This window comes from Panthera leo, chromosome E1 (genome assembly GCF_018350215.1).
Source record: "Panthera leo isolate Ple1 chromosome E1, P.leo_Ple1_pat1.1, whole genome shotgun sequence".
Classification (NCBI taxonomy): Eukaryota; Metazoa; Chordata; class Mammalia; order Carnivora; family Felidae; genus Panthera; species Panthera leo.
In genome coordinates this window covers 718,404-741,568 of record NC_056692.1, presented here as the reverse complement: position 1 = coordinate 741,568, position 23,165 = coordinate 718,404, and the positions used below count along the sequence as shown (strand labels likewise).

Below are 23,165 nucleotides of genomic sequence, written 5' to 3'. Positions count from 1 at the left end.
TCGGCAGTTTTTTACAAAGTTAAACACATACCCAGCCCCATCACCTGGCAAGTCCGCTCATGTGTTTATCCAAGAGAAGTAAAAACTTACGTGAGCACAAACTTTCCATAAATATACTCGCAGTACACGGGATCCCCCGTGGACAAGAGCACACGAGAGCATGTCCACAGGGGACCGTCGTGGACAAGAGCGTGCACACACACGGGACCCCCGCCCCACCCCTCCCGTGGACAAGAGCACACACACACACACACAGCATCCCCTGTTTGTGAAAATTCTAGAACTGACAACCTAGCCTGCAGTGCAAACAACACATTGGGTCCCGGGGTGGGGGTGCCGACTGGAGAGGAGCACGGGGACCCTTCCAAGGTGACACGGTGGCCCGAATTTTGACAGGAGTTTGGGTAACAAGGGCATATCCATTTGTCAAAACCCATCCAACGACACAACTAAGATCTGTGCTTTTTATTACACGTAAATTTTATCTCAAAAGGAAAAAAGGCTGTAAAGACACGTGAAATCCTAGCTGCTGAGACACACGTTGCAACATTCAGGACCGTGCCTGCCGGTGCCCAGAACTTTCTCTGGAACGTGCATCCAAAAACGGGACGGACGGACGGACGAAGAGCAGACACACCATAAAACGAATGGAGGCTAGAAGGTGGCAGGTATGCGCGTGTCCACTGCCAAGGCTTTTCAACTTTCCTGCATGTTTGAAATTGTTCAGAACACAACGTGGGGGGGACACTCACCACTCTTCCCTTCCTGCGTCCACAGACGGGGATCAGCATATACAATTGCATTGTATCTTCGGCGAACCATCTCCTGGTATTTCTTCAAAAAAAAAAAAAAAGTTTAAGTTACGAGAAAAGATTAGTTTCATTACAAAGCAGGTGTCGTGGTTCAGCAGGCCCCACTGATACAGACACGGCCAGAAATGGGGATGTGCCTGGCCAGGAAGCGAGTCAAGTTCCCGAGGCAAAGTCTAAAAGGAAACGGAGCGGTTAACCTGACGGATGGAGACCAGCACCGTCCGCGAGAACTCACTGGCAAGAGGGAGGCGTTCCGCCTGCCGCTAACTCCTGAGCCCCCAAAAGCCGGGCCGTGTGCGTCAGCAGTCTTCCCTGACGTGCAGTTAGGTCCACGCGAGTCTACAGACGGCCACGCTGGACACGGCAGGTCCCCACGTTACCCCCGAGAAGGGAAGTCGGTTCCCTGATCACTAAGTCTCTACTTAGGGGCAAATCCAGGATGCAGGCAGGAGGCAATGCTGCTGTGGGGGTCCCGAGCCCCCGGGGGACTGTACCGGCCGCGGCCACACCACTCCCAGCCTCGCTGTGGGTCAGCGCCCTGCTCTGGACCGTCCAGGGCCTGGGCTGGCTGATGTCTGGGGCTAAAACCCCAAGAGAAAAGAGTCCCAAAGCGGAGCCCCAGATGCTAAGCAGGGAAGGATGGTGTGATGTGTGAGGAGACCACGCTCGGGGCCGGGGGAGTCGAGGGGCGCAGACTCGGGTCCCTGTGGTTCTCCAGCTGTCCGTCGGGGGCACCGCACGTCACTTCCCGAGTTCTGTGTCGGGAGGGCACTGACACTTCAACCCCATCGTGTCGAAATCACCTGACCCCGGGCCCTACGCTTGGCTGCAGGTGAGCTGGGGGGCGGCCCCTGACCTCACCTCCATCTCCTCCATGCGCAGCATCATGGTGTCCAGAAACGGGCTGTCCCTGCCGCCTGCCCCGGGGGCCCGGGCTTGCGACGCCAAGACGTCACAGCGGAGCGCGGTGCCTTCCAGACAGTCGCCCTGCTGGCGGAGGCGGCCGGGCCCCCCGTCCGCGGCCACAGCCTACGAAGCAAAGGAGGGGCGGAGGGGCGATGAGAACCAGGGGGCCGCAGGGAAGCAGCCCCGCAGCGCGTCCACGCCGCCACCCCCCCCGCCCCTCCCCTCCCGTGGCCACGCGCCCGAAGCCGTCGCGTCCACACAGTCTCCGCCACCGCCATTCAGACGGCCGCACTGGCCAATCACCGTGCTCGCCGTCGACGACGAGGCTCGGGGTCGCCGCCCCTGCCGGTCGGGAAACAAACGCCTTCCCTGCGCTACACCCAGACACGGCCGGTGTCTCGCGTGTCCTGTCCCGGAACACGGACCTACACGGATCTCTTCCCTTCTGGTTCAACGCTCGCGTGACAGGTTCGCGACAGGCTCGCGACACCACGAGGGTCCTCATCCTGCGCCACGAGCCCGTGAGAGCTTGCCCGGCGCCTCCCGCCCTGCGTGCGCGCCCCAGTAGGCGGAGCGCCGCTGCGTGCGCGCCCTTGACTCTCACGTGCGGCTGGAACATAGAAGGTCGGCCGGAAGTGACGGCGTCGGGCCCTGGACGGGACACTTCCGGGGCTGCGGACCCCGGCTCGACCCGCAGGACGCGCCTGCTCCGTGGTCGACCCCCTGCGCCTCCCTCTCACCCTCGTCTGCCCTGCGGAAACACGCGTCCGGCCTCAGAGCTAGCAGGGTGGGGCGCGCACGTGTGCCCGGGGACGTGCGGGGAACAGTTCCCGCCAGGGAATCTGAAAACCTTCCAACAGATCACAGGGGGAAATGTATCAACGGCCAATAAAGACAGAAGGAAATGCCCAACCTTAAAATTATGTACAATCAGGTGAGTAATCAATACAATAAAATTACAAAAACTCTAGAGAAAACGAACCCAGGAACTCAGGTCTCCTTAATGGAGACGCGTTTGCACACATAGCCCTTTTCCTCTGTAAGGACCGTGAATCAAGGATACCGTGTGTGGGGCACCCCGGGGGGCTCGTCAGACTCTTGATTTGAGTTCAGGTCTTAATCTCACGGTTCGTGACTTTGAGCCTCGCGTCGGGCTCCGTGTCTCCCTCTTTGTCTCTCCCCCTTCCCTGCTCATGCCGTCTCTCTCAAAAATAAATATCAAAACAAAAATTAAGAAAAAGAAAAAAGAATACCGCGTGCCCTTAAAAATGATAAGGACGCTGACTGTGCCCTGATGTGGAGGCATCGCCCCAAGGTGAAGAAGCCAGGTACAGAACAGCATACGGTACTCGTTAGCTGGGTGGTCTAACCTCTTACACTTCTGCCGAAGTGTGTGAATCTTTAGGCAAGTGCATCTCAACTTCTGATTGGGAAACAAAAAACAAAGAACAACTTGTGATTTCTGGAAAGACCCACTCCAGGCGCTCAGTGGGTGACCAGAGCGGCAGCAGACGGACGCAATACGCCAGCACCTCCGCGAGCTCTTTCCTGGCGTCGGAGGTGGTCGCGTCCACCAGGAAACCCATTGGGGTTGTATTTCACTGGCGGGGTGCCACCGGTGAAGGTCTTCTCCGCTCTAGGATGGGCCTTCTGACGGTTCGTGTCGCGGGCCCCACGGGTTCTCTACGACTTAACACGGAAAACGAGACTTCCTACAGCGTCGTGCCAGCTTCGATGAGGTTTCCTGCTCGCTCTGCCCCGTCATTTACACACACAGACTCCCGGGTGCCGCGTGGGGCGGTCTGCGTGGCGCCGACGTCTAACCCCGAGCACAATTACCCCGCGTGGCTCTAACGGCCACGTCGCACCCACAGAGCAATTCTCAAGCGCCAGGCCGGCCCGCTTGCCACGCGCGGACTCGCCGACAGCGCGGAGGTCACTCGGGACACCTCCTGGGTCAGGCGTTCTGCCGGGAAGGGAGCGGCACGTGGAGGCCACACTGCACGAGGCACGGCCGGTGGGCGCGAGCTAAACGCAGGCCTTCCTCTTCCGCTCGGCGCAGCCTCACCTCACACGCGCCTCCGTCACCAAACGCCGGGGCGGTAAAACGACGGTTGTGAAGATCGGGCAGCGGCGGCGCGGCAGGGAGGCCCCCGCCCGGCCCCCAGAGCACACCTGCCGTGCCCTCGTCGGCCCTGAGCACGCGCGGTGGGAGCCGCCGGCCGGCGCCCAGGCCCACACAGACTCGGCGGACCGGCCGGCGGCGCCCACCTGACGGCCCGAGCCCAGGCAGGGCAGGAACGGTCCCACGAACGTGGGACACAAGTCCCCCGGAGGACCGCGCGACCGCAAGACGTGCTTCTGTCTGTTCGGGCGGTACCGCCTTCTCCCCGGCCGGCTCTTCCCCGAGCTAGGCCAGACCCCGGTCGTTATCAGGCGCTTGACACACGCTCGCCTGACAGCGCGCGCCGGGCCCTCCACACAGAGACCGCGCCACGCCCGAGCAGAGCTGGGCTGGATGGGAGGGCAAGAGGCGGCCAGCGCCCGGCCGTGGCGTGTCCTCCGGGAGAGGACGGAGCCACGGACAGAACCCCGTGGCTGCAGAGGTTGCCGTGAGCACCAGGGGGCCTGACGAGTCAGAGGAAAACCGACGTCCTGAGTAGGATCTGCCAGTGCGGTGACATCCCCACCGTGGCCGCACCGGTGCACGCACCTCGTCCGTAGGCCGGGCTGTCGCCGTGTCTGCTGGCGGCCGGTCCTTCGGCACCTCCGCTTCCAGAGAAGAGTTGACTCTCTGTTAAAACAGACAGGCACGTTTGTGATTACACAAGTCTGCGGCCCGTGTCCGTAACTGTGACGGGAACCTCTGCGTGGACCTGCTCATCGGCTTCGGCTACATCAGGCTCCCCGGCAATTCCAGGCACGTGTCCTCATGAAAATAAACACCACGTGTGGATCCTGCTTTTCTGGCCCTTTTCTTCCCTCAACTTTGGGAGCACGTCTCCGCTCCAGTCTCCCCAACGATGAAACGGGGAGACGGGACGACAGGGTCACTAAGAGCACTCCCAGTCCTGCACCCCGGAGACTTCCAGGGCTCCCGGCCCCGCACCCCGGAGATTTCCGGGGACACAATAATAATTACACATTTCTTAAACCAGAGGCACAGAACTCCGGGGCCTGTTCAGGGACCCAGAACGTCACTCATTCTGTGTAAGATCACGACAGTGTCTGTGGGCTCGTCTGTTCACACGGACGGCACCGTTTCCACGGCCGGCAGATCTGAGGGGCCACCTCCTCCTCAGGAGAGGGCAGCGTGTGCACAGACGCGGTCCCAACATCCCCTCCCTCGGGAACCAGCCAATCGTTCCAAAGCACTGAGGCGAGAGTGCCCAGGACTTCTGCGGAAGCAGGTAACCGAACACCGGAGTCACCAACAGATCTATTTGATTAGGGATGCAAACTGTCGCCCAAACTCGTTCCCCAAACTGGAAGCTCCCCTTTCTCAAAGGTGGGACTTTGTCTGTCTTCCCCTGGTCTGTCCCTCACAGACACCAAAGACCCATCAGTGGCGGCAGTGGATTGCACACTCCCGCACGGGCCTGCACGTCTGCGCGGCACCGCGGCCCCCAGCCGCCTCCGAAGCGACCCCCCGTTATTCCGGCACTTCCAAGCACGAGGAAACGAGACGCGCCGGGTTACCTGGGCCTTGACCAGGAGAGGCTTCAGACGCTCCAGAACCGCCTTCTCCACCTTGTCTGCTAACTGGGCAGCAGAGTCACTGGGTCGAGACAAAATCAAAAATTAAAATCAGAAGCAGAAGATACCCTATTTTGTGCATTTACATACTACCCCGGGTGGAGGAAATGAAACGATTATAAAACCAAAGTGCTTCTCCGATCGTGAAGGCCATGCAAAGTCCCCGGGCGCCTCTGTAAAATGCAGACCCGCAGTCGGCCGGCGGTATGAGGCCCGAGACTGCGTTTCCAACAAGCCCCCAGGTGGCGCGACGCGGCTGGTCCTGGACCCGCCCTGAGGACACTTCTTCACCTCTGAAGATGTACGTTGGGTTCTCGGTACGTTTTAAAAAATAACGGCTGCCTTTAAACAACCGAAGAGGACAGAACATGGAAGAAATCAAGCTAATCCTGCTCGGTCTCCAAACCCCACCATCGCGGAGTCAGACCTAAGCCCCCAGAGACAAGGAGAAGATGGAAAACAGGACAGGACTGATGAGGAACCGAGCTCAGCCGAGAGAGCCGAGAGCACGCAAACCCCCGCGCGCCCCGCTGACCACACGGGTGCAGGGCCGGCAGGACAGGCACGGGGGGCCTGCGGGGCCGCGAGGCGAGTCCAGGATGGCGGAGAGGCAGGACCCGGGGGCCCTTCCCTGCCCGGCACAACTCACACCTGCCCGGTTCTGCCTCGGGACGTCTGGGGGCCCCTCCCCTGCACGAGCAGCCGCCAGACAGGGTGTAGGGGCAGGTGCCCTCCCGGAGAGAGGGGGCCCCGCAGGCCGGCTGGGCGCTCCGGGGACACCAGGTCTCGCCCTCCGGGGTCTTCTCTGCACGCGCTCCTCTCTGACCCGCCCTCAGGAAAGGCCCGAAGACCGACGTGAGGGTCCCTGGCGAGCAGTCTGCCGACGCGCCCCACGGAGTAGAGCTCGGCCGGGACGGCGCCACAAGGGCAGGTCTCCGCGAGGAAACCGGCACACTGGGCGGCGCCTCGTCTCACACGGGAACTCGGTCCGGATGGACGGCGGACGGGAAAACACGGCTCAGGCCGCAGAGCAGTTGGAAGAAGACGCAGACGAACGTCTCGGGGCCCTGGCGTTGCAGGGGACCCCCGAGACCAGACACAGAACGAGCTTACGTGAAAAAAGAAAGTGGGAGATTGGTCTTATCGAACCTTGACACTTCTTCCTCAACAAGGTACCGCTAGGAAGCACGCTCGCCACCGAGCCCCAGCTGCCTGACTCGCCCCGACCTTGCCCCTGACCTCCTGGGACACAGGCCCGGACCCGCCGTCTTACACCAGCAGCTCTAACCCTGGTCTGCGCTCGCCTCTCGGATCTCAGGACCGCACAGCGTCCGTCAGGGATACGTCCGTAGGGACAGACGTCCGGGTGGAGGCGATGAAAGGTGAACAGGGGTCGGGACGTCATTCGCTCTGGGGAGGAGGGGGTGGCCGGGGAGGGCGCGTGGGGACAGTCCGTGATGGCCTGTTCCTGGCTGGAGCCGCTGTCCACGCACATTTACCACGTGTGACCGCCCGAGGGACAAGCGGGCACGGTGGGCTGCGATCTGGCCATCTGGCCGGGAGATGGTGGGTAGGAGTCCTAACGCCCCGCCCCCTCGGAGACAGTCCCATCACAGAGGCTGCGTAGGGACGTACGGCCGCGGGGCCCGAGAGCGTCAGCAGGAGAATGAGCCCCTTCCAACCCTAAGGCCCCGTGACTTCACTACCGGCGGGGCCTCTTTCGAGCGGGAGGGACGAGCGTCCGTCCTGATGGGTGGCAGGATGCACTGTCCCAAGAGAACCCCGCTCCTCTGACCTCGGGGCGAAGTGCCATCTGTCACGGCAGCAGAGTACCAACCTCCTCTACAAACCTCAAGAGCCCGCTTGGGCGACTTTGCGCAGGGTGGACCCCGAACACCGTGTCTGTGCACTCAGCCGCGTGAGCTGGACACGCGCGTCAACCTCCTCCCGCCGAGAGCGGGGTCCCCTGGGACAGAGACGCAGGCCGGCCCCTCAGGCGGCTCCCCTAAACTGCCACTTTTGCTCAGTATCAAACTCCACACGAGACAGATACTTCCGAGCAAAAACACCGCGTAAGAACACGCGGGCAGGCCCACACGGTCCGGGGCGCAGGCACGCAGACCGGCCAGGGCAGGCGAGCGCTCACCGCTCCTCAGGCGCGAACGGCACCCGTTCCTGCGGTCTGGGGTTCAGTCCCGCCCGCGGTCGTCCCGCTAGAGCCCACGTGGAGCCGAGCGAGCCCAGCGGACGGGGCGGAAGGCCACCCGACGTCCCCGGCCCGGGGGGCTTCTCAGGAGCAGACAGCCCGTCGGCACATCCACACGGGAAGCGTGAGCACCCCAACGGCCGCGGGAGGGGGCGGGCCGGACCGTGGCTTTCCGCACCGGAGGCAGGCTCACCTCTGCCTGTGCGCGCCGTCCGCGCCCGCGGCTTTCACCTCCTCCAGCTCCTTCAGTGTTTTGTGAGCTTCAGCGTCGAGCCAGGCGAGTCTGGAGAACGGCAAACAGTGAGACCCACCCGCCCGGACCTGCAGGCCGCCATCGCCACGGACAGGCACCCTGCAGGTGACACCGCCACCTGCAGAGGGCTCCCCGCCCGGTGCTCTGCGCAGCGACACTAACACGCGGAGGCCCTCCGGTCCGTGGGGACGGCGCCCCGGACCGCCCACAGCTATCCTCAAGAAACTGAGCCCTCGCCGTGCTTAGGATTTCCTGTCCGACCACCAAGTGACCCTGCTGCTGTGTCTTCCAGTTCAGAGAGGCCCCCCCACCGCCCTCTGGAGGGCACGGTCATAGCCGAGTCACATGAAACCAGAAAGGCAGAACAGACCCCGAACAGATTCGGGGGACGGGGGGCGGAAGGGCTTCAAACCTGCCAGTCAGGGTACGTGAAGAGCATCCAAGTGCTTAATGGCCCACATTCATTTTTGCTTTCCCATAACACAGGAGCGATCTCGGCCACGCAAACAGCCCTGTTGTCACTGAGCCCCTCCAGAATGTTCTCACCTCACCCCCCACTCAAGTCCATCCCAGGGTCCACGAAGCCCAGGCCTCTGCAGCAGGGAGCGGCTGGCCCCCTCCAGCCCTTACCCTCCCGTTCTGCCTCAGACCACAGACATGCCCATCCATGACTGTACATCATGGGGCTGGGATCGTTTTGCCCCGTTTCTAGAAGTGTTCACAGAATGCACCGCTGTACCACAGACAGAACAGGAACTGGTGGACCACTGATGCACACACAATGTTTGAGTGAACGAAAGAAGAAGGATTGAGGGGCGCCTGGGGGGCTCAGTCGGTTGAGCGTCTGACCTCGGCTCAGGTCACGATCTCACGTCTGTGAGTTCGAGCCCCGCGTCGGGCTCTGCGCTGACAGCTCGGAGCCCGGAGCCTGCTTTGGATTCCGTGTCTCCCTCTCTGCCTCTCCCCCCGCCCACAGTCTCTCTCTCAAAATAAAGACATGAAAAAAAATTATTAAAAGAAAATAAGGGGTGAAAGGGAGACTCGCTGTCTACCCTGTACACTTGGACAGGAAAGTCGGGGGTTACGCGTTCTATAACCGGCTTTGCGCGTGTGCGCACGCACACACACACACACACACACACACACACACACACACGAAAGAAGAGTTCACTCCAAGATTTGGAAAACAGCGGCACAAACCTCATGGCTTCGTGCGCAACAGCACCTGTCAACGCACTGGCCTCCTGAGCCTCTTCCTGCTGGACAGACCGCTCTCTGGCGGCATCTCTGGGGCCGGGCCTCACCTTCAGCCAGGCGGCACTACAAAACACGGAGAGTCACGCCCTGGGGACCCCTCCCGGGACAGCCAGCCCCGAGGACACGGACGCAAGCAGGGGCCGGGGCTGGAGGAGGAGGGAGCCGCCCCGGGATCCAGGCTCAGTGCCCACGGAGACGCTTTCCTCCGCCCCCCACACGCCACCGCGTGTCGAGTGGAAGAGAGCTAGGGGTGAGCGTCAACAAAGCCCCACTAGAACCCAGATTTAACGTGACCCAATTACTTTCCACGGTGCAGAGCGGCCGTCTCCCGCGGGCCCGACCCAGCAGTGACCCACCGCCTTCCCCGCGCTCCGCACACACCCAGGTCTCTCTGGTCTGCGGCATAGACTTCCACCGACTGACATTTTTTTGAGCTTCCACGTGAGTTCGCGGCTTTGTGCCAGGACACACACAAAAGTACGGAACTCGAGCAGAGGGATAAACGCAGCAAAGCCCGCGGTGACACCAGGACGCCTGACTTGAGACCCCGCTCTACTACAGAAGGCGCCGGACCCTCTCCGCGCTGCCGCGTCAACTTGAAAACGAGGGTGCGCGGGCACGTGTGTCATTCACACGACACCGCGGGAGTCTCCAGGTGGGCCCATCCGCCAGGCTTTTCCCCGTCACCTGCCGGCCTCCGGAAGGGTGGGCCCTCCTCCCCACATCCCTGCTCCACCACGCTTCCAGCAACTTCCGTCCCACGGAAAACAGACGCCGCTCTCTCCCGATCGATAGTCTCCCTCGGAGACTACTTCCACCTGACCGGACCCCGCTGCCCGGGAGGGCCCGCCTCCCCCCAGCCCTGCGATGGCGCCTCGTCCCTGCGTGCAGTGGATGAGGGGACGGCGGTAACGTCCACATTACCCTCACGTCCCCTGCAGTCGGTGAGATCCGTACGGTTTTATAAGTCAGCATCTGGTCTTAGAGTTAGAATTATTTCTAAACGTTCACTCATTCAGCAAAGATTTAGTGAAAGCCCCCCAAGGACCGTGAGGGGTCAGGCCCCGCGCCAGCGCTGGGAGGCATACGGCTCCTGGCCTCAGGTCACTGAATCCACCGCGTGGAGACAGGTGGGGGCGCGCCTGCGACCCCCACACGGGACCACACGCCCACGGCGGGTCGGGGCGGCCCGCTCACCCACAGCCACGGAGGACAGAGGAACCGTCACCCTCTAGACACAAAGCGCTCGCGTGTTTCTCACCCAGCTAAGCTTTCCTTCCTCACGGGAACCACGGCGGCCGCTCCACCAGCTGTACGCGCTAGGTCACCCTTGACCCGAGGAGGGAGAGCGCGGTCACGTACCATTTGGGGGACGCTGGCGGGGACGTGGGGTTTGGAGGCACCCAGGGGGCCCTGAGGTCCCTCACTGGCTGCTGGCTCCTTTTCAGCCTGGATGACACGGTCGTGCGCTGCAGTCTGCTTCTGCCGCGGCCTCGGGGCGGCTGACGGTCCTCAGCTCTGGGGGGTCCCTGTAGGAGAGAAACATGAACCCTGAAGCCAAACGCGTATCAAAGAGGCTCGTTTTAACCTCTGGCTTACGGGAGCTTCGGGCGTCCCCCCGCTGCACCAGACCCCTGACTGGAACGCGCTGTGGCAAATTTGGGGGCGGGTGCACGTCACAATGAACCCCCCAGGTGGGGGCGGGGGTTTACCGGTAGAGCCCCTGGATTTGCCACCTTTTAATATGTGTGCGTATACGTGCATGTGTGTGCGTGTACAGATGGAGTCCCTGGATTTGCCCCCTTTGTGTGTGCGTGCATGTATGTATGACGTACGTGTGTGTACATGCGTGTTGCACATGTGCATAATACGCATTGTGTGTGTGCGTGTACATATGTGTGTGTCAGTCTAATATACACGCACGTATATGTATGCCGTCTAATAAACATACGTATCGTGTGTGTATGACGTACACGTGTGTATTACGTGTGCGTGATATACACGTGAGTCATGTGTGTGCATATGTGTACAATATACACGTATGTATATGTATGTATATGTGAGTGCGTATATATGTTTATGTTTACGTTTTTCTCTAGTTAAGCCAACACAAAGAAGAGATAATCTGCACGGTATTCTCGGTGAAGACCCTTAACCTCTGAGTCTTAGGTGTCTCATCCATAAAATGGGAGCTGCTTTCCCGTGTTTCCAGGAGGCTGGACGGGCCGCTGTCGAAGCAGCAGAAGGCGCTCTCCAGGCAAAAGCGCCGGCTGCCCTCGGGCAGGCTGGGTCCTGACCTCCCAGCGACTGCCCTCCCCGCCCCCTCCCCCCCTCGCCCCGGGACTGTGTGGAAAGGAGCGAGACCTGACCCAAGCCAGGATCTATCAGTCACCGTGCCTGGGGCCACCTGACCACACGCAGGGCAGGGTGGCTGTGGAAGCCCGCGCTCGCCCATCCGGTGGCAGGGACTACATGAGGGGTGGCTAGGCGGGAAGGCGGTCTTCCGGCTGGTTCGGCCACACTGCAAACAGAAGCTTAAAACGTAACGTAGCCTCAAGCCAGCCGGCTCCCAAAGACCTGCTGGAAAGCACTGACCCTTGGACGCCTTTTCCTACCGAGTGGTTAGTATTTATCGATATTTATCTTCAGCAGGAACCAAATCTCAAGCCCCTCCAATTTCACACTTCCAAAGCAGAAGCAGAAAAAACTGAATGTTAAAGTAGCCTGCCCAGTCAAGACCTCGGAATCAAATTCGTTCTGACCTCTCCAAACCAGGACGAGGGAGAACGTCTGGTGGTCACAGCAACATTAAAAACTGTTATCTTTTTTTAAAAAAAAATAAGGAAACACTATTGGGAGCCGAGCAAAGTCAGCTCAGCCGGGACGGTGGGCTCAGGGGCTCGGGCGGCACCGCCGACCAGCCCGTGACCGTGGCCACGCAGCCGAGGGAGGGAGCGTCCCTACCTGCGGCGGCCCCACCGGCGCCTCCTTCTTCCTGGGCGGTATGCTCCCCGCCCCGGGCCTCCAGGCCGCTGCTCCCGCTCTCGCCACGGCCACGGGCTCTGCCGTGAGGCTCGCGCTGTGGTCCGGAGCAGGAGGGGCTCCTTCCGGACGGATGTCCACGCCCCTCACACCAAGCCCGTTCCCGTTCGCGGACCGCTGGGTCGCTGCAGGTGCTGCCCCAGGCTGACACTTATCTGCAGGGACAATTCAGAAGGACAAACGGACGTGCTACTCAAGTTGATGACAAGCGAGCGTCCCCTCAGACGAACTCCAGACCTCCGGCCCGGAAACACAGGGGCGTTTTCCTGCCAAGATCACTCCTCGCCCTTGACTCCCCCGCGGACCCACACGGGGAGACACCGAGGCTCACCTCCCACGTGCGCTCCTTCCTGTGACTATAATAATGCCAGCTCCTGACAGACCCCTTCTTTGTCCTCGATCACCCCACCTGGCTACCAAACGTGGTTTTGCTAAAATGTAAATATTTAACTGTCACCTCTCAAAACTTTCACTGGCTCCTAATTTGACACAGGATCAAGTCTGAACTCCACATGACATTCAACTTGTGAGGAGAAAAGAACTAAAACCGTCTACATTCAGGGCGCCTGGGAGGGTCGGTTGGTTAAGCATCCAACTCTCGATTTTGGCTCAGGTCATGACCTCACAGTTTGGGAGTTCGAGCCCCAGGCTGTCAGTGCAGAGCCTCCTTGGGAATTCTCTCTTTCCCTCTCTCTCTGCCCCTCCCCTGCTCACTCTCTTTTTCTAAATAAATACATACATACATACATACGTAAATCATACGTACATACATACATACATACGTACATTAAGTTTCACTTAAATTTAAAAAGAGGGAGGGCACCTGGCTGGCTCAGTCGGTGGAGCATGCGACTCTTGATCTCAGGGTCTTGAGTTCAAGCCCCACATTGGTAGTGGAACTTACTTAAAATTAAAAAATCTACGGGGCGACTGGGTGGCTCAGTCGGTTAAGCAACCAACACTTGATTTCAGCTCAGGTCACCATTTCACAGTTTGTACCTCCCTCCAACGGGGGACCCTCCTCCACGGGGGACCCTCCCTCCAACGGGGCATCCTCCACAATGGGAGACCCTCCCTCCAACGGGGGACCCTCCTCCATGGGGACCCTCCCTCCAATGGAGCACCCTCCACAATGGGGGACCCTCCTCCACAGGGGACCCTCCTCCATGGGGGACCCTCCACAATGGGGGATCCTCCTCCATGGAGGACCCTCCCTCCAACGGGGGACCCTCCCCCACGGGGGGACCCTCCCTCCAACGGGGGACCCTCCTCCATGGAGGACCCTCCCTCCAACGGGGCACCCTCCACAATGGGGGACCCTCCCTCCAACGGGGGACCCTCCTCCATGGGGACCCTCCCTCCAACGGGGCACCCTCCACAATGGGGGATCCTCCTCCATGGAGGACCCTCCCTCCAACGGGGGACCCTCCTCCACGGGGGACCCTCCCTCCAACGGGGCACCCTCCACAATGGGGGATCCTCCTCCATGGAGGACCCTCCCTCCAACGGGGGACCCTCCTCCACGGGGGACCCTCCCTCCCCTGTGGGAAACCCTCCCTCCCCTGTGGGGGATCCTCCAGCTTCCCACCCGAGGATGCGGTTGGCTTGCTACTGGCTTTGGGGGTTCAAGTGCACCCGCTGTGGACCAGACACGCACAAACATTTCAGGACACATACCAGCAAGAAGCCTGTCTGCCCTGGAAGGTTGTCGCGCTTCCTGCAGAAGTATCTCCTCTGCTAGGGGAGGTCTCCTCTCGCCTTGTGGCGAAGAACTCCGCCGTCTCTCCAAGGCCCTGTGGCCACCAACGGGAAACCTGGTCTGAACTTCCGGGAAACATTTCTTCACCTTTTTTGGTGACGGTTTCTTTTCCAGGAGGGCCTCCAAAGCCTGCCGCGAAACCAGCGTTCTCTTAGTGTGTCTCACAAAAGTCTGCCCGCTGATCACAAAACTGAAAGCGAGGTCTCGGATAAACGTGCCGTTAAACGGCCAACTCTCATGGTCGTCCAATTGTTGCTTAACTTAATCTGAAAACTTTTTTACCGAGGACATCTGTCTAATCAGAAGGATTCTGCACGTTCTTTTACACGTTTAGTTCGCTAAAACCAACGGCAAAAAGATAAAGAATGTGACTACTTTTAAAGGCAACCAAATCTTAAAAATAAGGATCACCACATTTTAGAAACTAACCCTAGTCTTCAGAACGTAACGCTTTACAAGCCTTTTAATTCTCAATAAACATCTCATACACTCCAACAGTATTTTCAGCGTGCAAACGAACCGCATTTTATATACGTTTCCGTCAACTACTCCGCATGCCCAGCGACCTCGGTCACTCACCCACCCCAGGGGGAGGACGCCCGTGCCCCCTTCCTAAAAGAGACGCACGCTCTCCTGAGCGCCCCCACCCATCGCCCGGTCCGGACGCGTCGGGCACAAGTGAGCATGGCAGGGAGACGTCCTCCGGGTGGCAGCGGGCCGAGGGACGGCGCGGCTCCTCAACGAGACAGAAGGAACGTCCCGCACCGCCGAGGAATTCCAAAGTCGGAGCGGGCGGACATCGTGTTTAGGAAAGGTTAGGTTCCGGTACCCCTGCAAAGTCGGGGGAAGCACCGGGTAGCCCCTTGGGGCCCTTTCCAGAACTGTAAACACGTGTCCTCTGAGCAGATCAGCGTGGCCAACAAGTGTTTCTAGTGGGCCTGCCACGCCGTCCGCAGGTCTGAGCGTCCCAGAGCGAGCTCTCCCTACGCCACCTGCAAACCACACGCGCCGTGCCGGCTGCCGCCACGGTCGGGGCAGAGGGGCCACGAGGGCCACCGAGGGCGTCACCCACCCGGAACTCCCCCTCCAGCGCCCCCTCCCTCCCAGGTCACGCTGACACGGAGCTCGCCTTCCGTCTGTGGGCGGACGTGCGGGGCAGTGGGATCCCGCCGGCATCTCGGTGGCCTGTCAGCAGGACACGGGGCTCCGGAAACCCCTGCAGCCCACGGGCCGCGTCAGGGACGGGTGGCAGGCTCACGTGGTGGCACTCGGCAAGCTTCCGAGGGCCGCGAGGACGAAGGCAGGCACTGTCACCGGCAACCACGCAAGACCCTACCCCATCCTGACTCGCACCTGCCGGCTGTGGTTTCCAGAGGTCTCCAGCCACAAGCCTCGAAGCTGTGCGCTCATAGACAAGTATTTCTTCTTGCCCCAAATCGACCTTTCTTGCCGATTTCTTCTCGCCCACTAGCTGCCCGCTGGTGCCCTCCTCCAAGCACTGACAGAAGACTGCTGTACTCTCTCCTTTCCTGTGCCAGTAAAATTCTTTCCCGGACGGCGTGGTCAGGGACTGGAGCGCTCCGGTTAATCAACGCACCCGGTTAACGGTCGCTGTGTGTTCTATACCGAGCCGCCCGTTCTCAAACAAGTGAAATGCAACTTTACAGACCAGACTGTAAAAGCCACAAAATAAAAACGAAGGGCTGCCCCCGTCCTCTGCAAGGCTTCACCGCTAGGCGGCCGGTCTGTCTGGTCGTCTCTGTGAATCCCAACGAAACCGGGCGATGGAAAACACTGCTTCCCTTAGACGCAAAGCCCTCTGAACAAAACCTGGAGTCCGCTTCGTACCTCGATTTGCCGCAGGGTGTCTATGACCACCTCGGACACAGAGGAGTCGGCGTCCAGCTTGGCGGAGCAGAGGGAGAGCTGGCGAATGAGGCCGCCCAGCTCCCTGCACCGGGCAGGGAGGGGCCGCTCCCCGCGGTCGGCGAACTGGGTCACAAACACGTGCAGGGCCCGGATGGCGCTTCGGTGGGCAGCCGCCAGCCGGGACATCGCCCACGACTGGCGAGGGGGGACAGATGGGAAGTTATTTCGAAACTCAGAACTTGTCAACATTAACCCACCCTCACCGACATTTACGGCCCGTCTTCCTTCTACAGACAACTGTTTCTGTCGTGAAACTTCTTCACGGCAAAGGGGATTAAAACGTTGAAACCTTCTCTCATGGCAAAGGATCTTTTCCTTCCTATTGTCAGTTTCTTACACCAGCAGCAACAACAGCAACAAAAATCTATTTTCAGACTCTGTTCCTTGGAAGGCGACCCCGAATTCAGAATATTTACTCTGCTCGGCCCTCACTAAGGCTCTGTAAGCGAGCGCAGGGCACCCACCAAACACCGGAGATGCATTTACAAGGAATAAAGGTCAACCACACCAATCCGCAGCCTACCTTCTCGGTATGTTTCATCTTACGTGGACTCAATTTATCCAATTCTTCCTGGATTTCTTTCACCTGTTTCATAAAGGGGGAGAAGTGAAAACTCAGTATCTTTCCACACGTCTTTTTGGTAAAAGAGGACACAGCATGTCTTGTCCAACTCCGACCACTGTTTAAATCACGGCCCTTGAATTCACACAAGGCTCTTCACTCACGTACCCGGAGCAGCGCCCCGGCTGGGAGCCCCAGGTGGTGAACACAGCACAGTGCCCACCTGCCACCCCAGGTCCCCGGCATCGCGGGAACATAACATGAAGGAGCGAAGGTGGAGGCGGCCCTGGAAAGGGGGGAGGGCCACGCCAGAGCGCGGGGTCCGCCCTGTGCCTCAGAGAGCTCCCACAGGGTCAGATGCGTGTTCCGGAACAATCTCTATGGCGGCAGTGTGGGTTGAGGACTGAAACCAAACCCCAGAAGAATACAGAGCAAAATCAGACTAGGGCACTTCCTTTCAATGAAAACATCCAGTTTCTGGTTCAAGCAATAAAGCCAACATGGGACTTAAGTGACCGGAAATGCAGTAAAGGTGGATTAAAGAGTGAGGCACTGAAGTTAGAACAGACATTTAAGGGGCGCCTGGGTGGCTCAGTCTGTCAAGCGTCTGACTTTGGTTCAGGTCATGATCTCAACGTTTGTGGGTTCAAGCCCCACGTTGGGCTCTGTGCTGACAGCTCAGAGCCTGGAGCCTGCTTCCGATTCTGTCTCCCTCTCTCTCTGTTCCCTCTGCCACTCGTGCCCTGTCTCTCAAAAATAAATAAATGTTGTGGGGTGCCCGGATGGCTCAGTTACAACACAGAACTTCGGCTCAGGTCATGATCTCGCGGTTTGTGGGTTCGAGCCCCGCGTCGGGCTCTGGGCTGACAGCTCGGAGCCTGGAGCCTGCTTCGGGTTCTGGGTCTCCTTGTCTCTGCCCCTCCCCCACTTGTACCCTGTCTCTCTCTCAAAAATAAATAAACATTTACAAAAACAACAACAACAGATGTTTAAAAACAATCTAGCTGCAACATAAAGAACGTGAATGTCTGTTTATCGCCACGAAAGGCATCCCGAGACCCTCAACACGGCCCCCGTTCCTCACCACTGGGTGAAGACAACCAGTGTTTACTGTTACGGCGTGTGCAGTGGGTCACAGACACGAGATTTCCTCTCAGGCTGCGGCTTGTAGCTGGGACGGGGGCTCCAGGGTACCTGACCGGCCTGTGTCCGCAGAAATACGTGCCGTACAAGCACTGTTCTCCGGGAAAGGACTCAGGGCTTTTACTGGATTCCCAAGAACCCATGACCCCAAAAAGCCAAAAACCGCTAAAGAGTTGGGCCGTATGCACGTAATACACAAACACACGTAAAGGCAGGCGGCAAAAGGAAAAGGAGTCATGTGTCCGCACGTCCAGGAGATTCGGCCTCACAAACGACCCAGTGTGCTAGCGCTCCAGAGACGGTGGGGCCCTGGCGGCCGGCGCCCCCACCCTCCGCACCTGCTGCTGCAGGGAGTACAGCATCCGGGCACAGCGCACGGCCTGTTCCTGCCTCCTGACGCGGGCTCGCTGCTCCTCATCCGGTTCCAAAGCTTCTTCCGTTCTATCTGCAAACATCGTTTCCCCGAAAGTGGATTACTCACTACAGATGGAAACTTACAAAATTTTCAATTATTCCCAAAGATGATACAGTTGGAGACCTCTGCTTTTATTAAAAAAAAAAAATGGGGCTCCCATAAAACACTTTTCACTGGCCAAGAAACGAGGACTGTGCGGGCGTGTGCGTAGCTCACGCACGGAAGAGGCGTGAAGGCCTCAGAGCAGGCCCTCCACGCGGAAAGGACCGCAACCAGACCCCAGTGGACAGTCTACGCCACCGTGAAGCGTCACTTACCGCTTTAAAATTCTTCCTATCGAGCCAAAACCTGTAATGCTTTCTAATTTCTCAAAAATCCTTTATCGGCTTATTTTTATGCTTGACAAGATTCCTTTGACACTTTCTCATCCTGAACCTAAAAGAGAAATCTTCGCACCGACACAGTAAGGCTGCTGGGCTGCCCACAGCCTTCACACGCTGCTCATGGAGCACACCCTGGTCCACCGGGCACTCCACGTCCTCCAAACATGGGCTCAAAGACTCTTGCTTCTGGAAGATTCCGAGGGGCATGCAGGCATCCCTTCCTCTAGACGCAGTTCCCAAATACGTTCATCCAAAACCAGCTCTTCCACAAACTCCAGCACACAAAGCCGGAAAAGCAACGTTTTCCTCGTCCAAGTGTAGTTTATGAACTCAAGTATTCAACACTTACTCACCAAAAAGCCAAATGACAAAAAACGTTCATTTTCAAAAACGCAAAACTCTGAAATCGGGAGTTGTAGATACAGACGCTGTCTCCCGGGAGCCAGACCGCTTGGGTCTCGTGTGGGCTCGCAGCACGGGCACCGTGGACGTAGGGGACGGCATCCGGCTCAGGCGGGGGGGGGGGGGGGGGGGGGGGGGGGGGGGGGGGGGGGGGGGGGTGGGGGGGGGGGTGGTTAATGGAACAGCCAGTGTCTGGCCACACCTGGGAAGCACAGCCGGGCATGTCACAGCCCCTGGAGGGACCCGCGGACGGGGCAAGCTGCTCCCAGTCCGCAAGCAAGTGCCCACACCTGATTCAAGTACGCACTGTAGGTTTTTGTACCTATTTGCTGTCGATTGTGGTGACGTGGTCGCTATAGTTTAGAAGGTATGGGGCGCCCAGGGGGCTCAGTCAGTTGAGCGTCCGACTTCAGCTCAGGTCACGATCTCACGGCTCTTGAGTTCGAGCCGTGTCGAGCTCTGTGCTGGCAGCTCAGAGCCTGGAGCCTGATTTGAATTCTGTGTCTCCCTCTCTTTCTGCCCCCCTCGCCCACTCATGCTCTGTTTCTGTCTGTCTCTCTCTCAAAAATAAATAAACGCTAAAAAAAAAAAAAAAAAAGAAGGTAAGGACTTGCGACAACCTGAAATGTTGAACTCAAAAACAAATGAGCAAACACCCGACTCAGTCCCTCCCCGGGGCTTGGGGAGCTCTCTCTAGTGCCCGTGTCAGGCCGTATCATCAGAGCAGGGCCCTGTGGCTCTGTCCCCCAACAGCCCGGACTCCGCCAGAGCCCCGAGCAGCAGGAGTGCTGTTGAGCTGGCACAAGGGTGTCTGAACCGCACCCGGTACCGCGCTCTTCACGGAGACCGCAGGGGGATGTCCCTTCTGGCCCAGGACGGGCAGGAACTCTTTTCCCCACGCAACTGTGTTTTGTCTCAGACCCTGTAAATTCTGCAACTGTTACTCCCCCGCGTCCCCCACCGTTAGCCGCCCCCATGGAAGGTCAGAAACAAGCATCACTTTTCCTGGCCACAACCTCCTCAGCGACGTATCTCTGTTCTAGCGCATCCAATCACAGCTGGTTTTGTAAGAGGCACCTTGACCCCCTCCTGACGCGCACACAAGACGTGCACGGAGTCACCTGCAAGGCCCAGGGCCACAGCGGACCCCGAGCGGATCCCAGCACCGGCTCCTCGAGCCCCTGCAGTCACAGCAGCTAGCACAGCCCTAGCCCTCGCGCCCCAGGCAAACGCGGGGCGAAAAGAACACTGAAGAGCTGTGGAACCGGTCTGTGACGACCACGCACCCTCCCTTGTGCCCGGTGGTCAGCAGTCAGACGTCCCACACGCCCCAGCCCCGTCACTGCCACGTTAAAACAGACTTTGTGGAAATACGCACACATCACGCTCCTTGTTCAACAAAGCACAAACGATTTTGCCAGAAGGGCTTCTGGATGAAGAAGGGTCGCCTGCATCCAGGAGCCGGAGGACCGCAGGTGGGGGGGGTGGGGGGTGGACAGCAGGGGGCCACCTGCAGGAGCGAATGGCCCAGGGGGGCCTCTGCCAGGAGCAGGGGCCAGGCCAGGGCAAGGTCGCCAGGAAGAAAGCCCTCCCGCGCGCGCGGTCCAAGTCCGCGTGCCTTGTCACCGGTGCTCAGGCTCCTGGGGGCGGGGGTCCCGAGGGATTGTGTGCTACCCCCCCCCCCCCCCCCCCGCTCTGGGCCTCCCATCCAAGTGATGAGCCCTGTCGCTCTCACCTCTTTTAATTACTTCTTCCATTCTACGGACGCAAGTGGTCAGCTCCTCCTGGAGTCTCTGCACCCCCAGCAGGCCCCGCGGGCCACCCGTCCTGGCGTGCGGCTGGGGCCCCGGCTCCAGGGCGGGGGGCTGCCCTGGCCGCGGGGTGCACAGGTGAACCTTCGCACCCGAGCAGGAAGCTCCCCGCCCGCACGTCTCGTGGCTGCAGTGACACATTTCCCGGCTCCTTGCCTCCTTCCTCTGCTCCCTGTGCTCAGGCACCTTGTGCTCAGGGTGTCCCCACCTCTGACAGGTTTGGGGCTCGCTTCTGAGACGCTGCTGTCTCACGTGCTGTTCGAACTGCCTGCGTCTCACGTCCCTCTTGGCCAGGTGGACGGCATAGCTGAGCCTCTCCTCGGAGATGACGGAGAAGGAGGCCGAGCCGCTCACGTCGGGCCCGGCTCTGAAGCCCGGATCCCCGCCACGGTAGGACTCGCCGTACGAGTGCGTCAGTTTCTCGATTCTGATCGCGTCGGGGCAGGAATAGCGCGCGGCCAGGTTGCTGGAATGTGCAGGAACACTCCTGTTGAACTGCAGCTGGTTCTTAAAAAAAAGGCAAACAAAGGTGGGAGCGCGTGAGGACACACTGCGCCACGTGGGAGGGTGTGCTCTCCCCACCCGAGCGTCCCTGCTGAGACGCATTCTCCTTGTGCGTGGACGGAAGCGGCCACTCTCGCACGCCCCCGGCTCCCCCGTGTCCCCGCCGCTGCCCGGCAGCACGCGGGGTCCTCTTCCGAAAGGCAAAGCCCCACGCGGCGGCCGGAGAGCCCCTCGCGCCCTGGTCTCTGCCTCGCCTCCAAGCGCCAGGTTCCGGGAGAGGCGCCGCCGTCCATGCTGAGCCTGGCCGACGCCACTGTGGACGCCCAGCCGCCCACCTGCTGGCCGCGCCACCCCGCCCTGCACCTCAGCACACCTGGTCCCCACGGTCCCCGCACACCTCCTACGCGGGCTTCAGTTTTGGTCAGTTTTAATCCTGACACAAGCAAGTTTTGTTTGGTCTTTCCCTTAATGAACACGGGCACTTCCGTAGCCTACTGTTTGCATTATTTTCCATGGCTGCGCTTTCCAAACTCCCATGAATGGCCTTTTCATGCTCAGCTGAGCTGTAACCCTATTAACCATTTACACGGTTCTCATTTTTCCACCTACGGACACGTTACTTCCACTAATATCGCCACGCATTTATTTTCCCTCATTTTAAAGCATTTCCTGCGGACGAAACACCTGTTCTGGGATTACTGAGTCAAGGGAACGAATGATTTCACAACCACAGGCCCCATGCAGCCAACGGCCCCGAGGGTCTGTGCACACTCCATGAAGCCTTTAATCTGGGGACGGCCTCTGGGCTCTCGTGACAAAGTGCACACGTGTGATCACGTGACAAAGAGTCACTTTCAAACAAACCCCCCGTAGGGGCGCCTGGGTGGCTCAGTCGGTTAGCGTCCCACTTCGTCTCAGGTCATGATCTCCCAGTTCGTGGGTTCGAGCCCCGCGTCGGGCTCTGTGCTGACAGCTCGGAGCCTGGAGCCTGCTTCGGATTCTGGGTCTCCCTCTCTCTCTGAACCTCCCCTGTGCATGTACTCTTTCTCTCTCTCAAAGAGAAATAAATACTAAAAAAAATTTTTTTTTAAACACCATAACCAAAATCAAAGAGCTGAAAATTTAGAAGAAAAGTATTTATAAATAGAAAGGGCCCCCTATATAAACACATGTTTAAAAGGGAGGTGAAAAAAGATCAAAACAGTAGGAAATGGGAAAACACAGGAGCAGACCAATTATACAAAAAGATACAAACATGACACTGTAACATAGGAAAAGTCGGTCAATCTCATAAAAACACAAATTAAAAACACACTGAACCAGCAGCCGACTGCAACAAGGGAGAGGGGAGGCCGTGCTGTGGCAGGTACAGCTGTGGGCAGGGCCCAGCCCCAGGGACAGGCCCACAGGCGTTCTCCCCCCCCCACCCCCATCACACTGGTGACAGGGGGTCCCCACCCGGCCCCAGGGACAGGCCCACAGGCGTTCCCCCCCCCACCCCCATCACACTGGTGACAGGGGTCCCCGCACGGGCCCGGGACAGGCCCACAGGCGTTCCCCCCACCCCCCCGCAGCCACCTCACTAGTGACAGGGGGTCCCCGCTGGTAACTGCAAAATGCGGAACCCACCTGAAGGTCCATGTAGGAGAGCGGCCGAGTCAGCTGGGAGCACTTCGAAAAGGAAGAAACAGTGAGCCTCCGCGTGCACCCCTCTCTAAACCCCAGCAGGCGGCGCTGAGACACCCTGCTCCGTGCAAAGGGCCGGTGCACCAAGACGGTCCGTGACTGCTACCCTTCGAGCGGGGAACGGATGTGTCATGACAGGACACACGTGCGTCTGATCACTTGTGCCAAGAAACCTAGGAACGGAACATCAGAGACGGGCTCGGTCAGGTGTGTGCGTGGGGGGTAGGAGGGCGGACGGAGGAGGTGCGGGAGGGGATCACACTCTCCGACGCCTTCTGGCGCCGGCACACGGGGGCCCGCTAACGCGTCACGTGGAGCAGACAGGGAGGCAGGAAGGGA

General features: G+C 59.5%; 1 protein-coding gene across 6 annotated transcripts in view; it reads right to left on the bottom strand.

Moving 5' to 3' along the window:
* Positions 1-23,165, bottom strand: part of KIAA0753 (KIAA0753 ortholog) — a 39,111-nt gene that overhangs the window by 8,214 nt on the left and 7,732 nt on the right. For all 6 annotated transcript variants that reach the window (XM_042915058.1, XM_042915060.1, XM_042915057.1 and 3 more), the window contains exons 3-16: positions 22,770-22,999; positions 20,561-21,143; positions 17,964-18,070; positions 16,444-16,506; positions 15,840-16,055; positions 13,910-14,120; positions 12,155-12,387; positions 10,553-10,719; positions 9,134-9,253; positions 7,874-7,963; positions 5,418-5,496; positions 4,432-4,512; positions 1,674-1,841; positions 753-834 (exon numbers count right to left, since the gene is read on the bottom strand). In XM_042915058.1, the coding sequence (XP_042770992.1) occupies positions 753-834; positions 1,674-1,841; positions 4,432-4,512; positions 5,418-5,496; positions 7,874-7,963; positions 9,134-9,253; positions 10,553-10,719; positions 12,155-12,387; positions 13,910-14,120; positions 15,840-16,055; positions 16,444-16,506; positions 17,964-18,070; positions 20,561-21,143; positions 22,770-22,781 (2,212 nt within the window). In that variant the 5' untranslated portion in view covers positions 22,782-22,999. The remainder of the gene's footprint in view (positions 1-752; positions 835-1,673; positions 1,842-4,431; positions 4,513-5,417; positions 5,497-7,873; positions 7,964-9,133; positions 9,254-10,552; positions 10,720-12,154; positions 12,388-13,909; positions 14,121-15,839; positions 16,056-16,443; positions 16,507-17,963; positions 18,071-20,560; positions 21,144-22,769; positions 23,000-23,165) is intronic.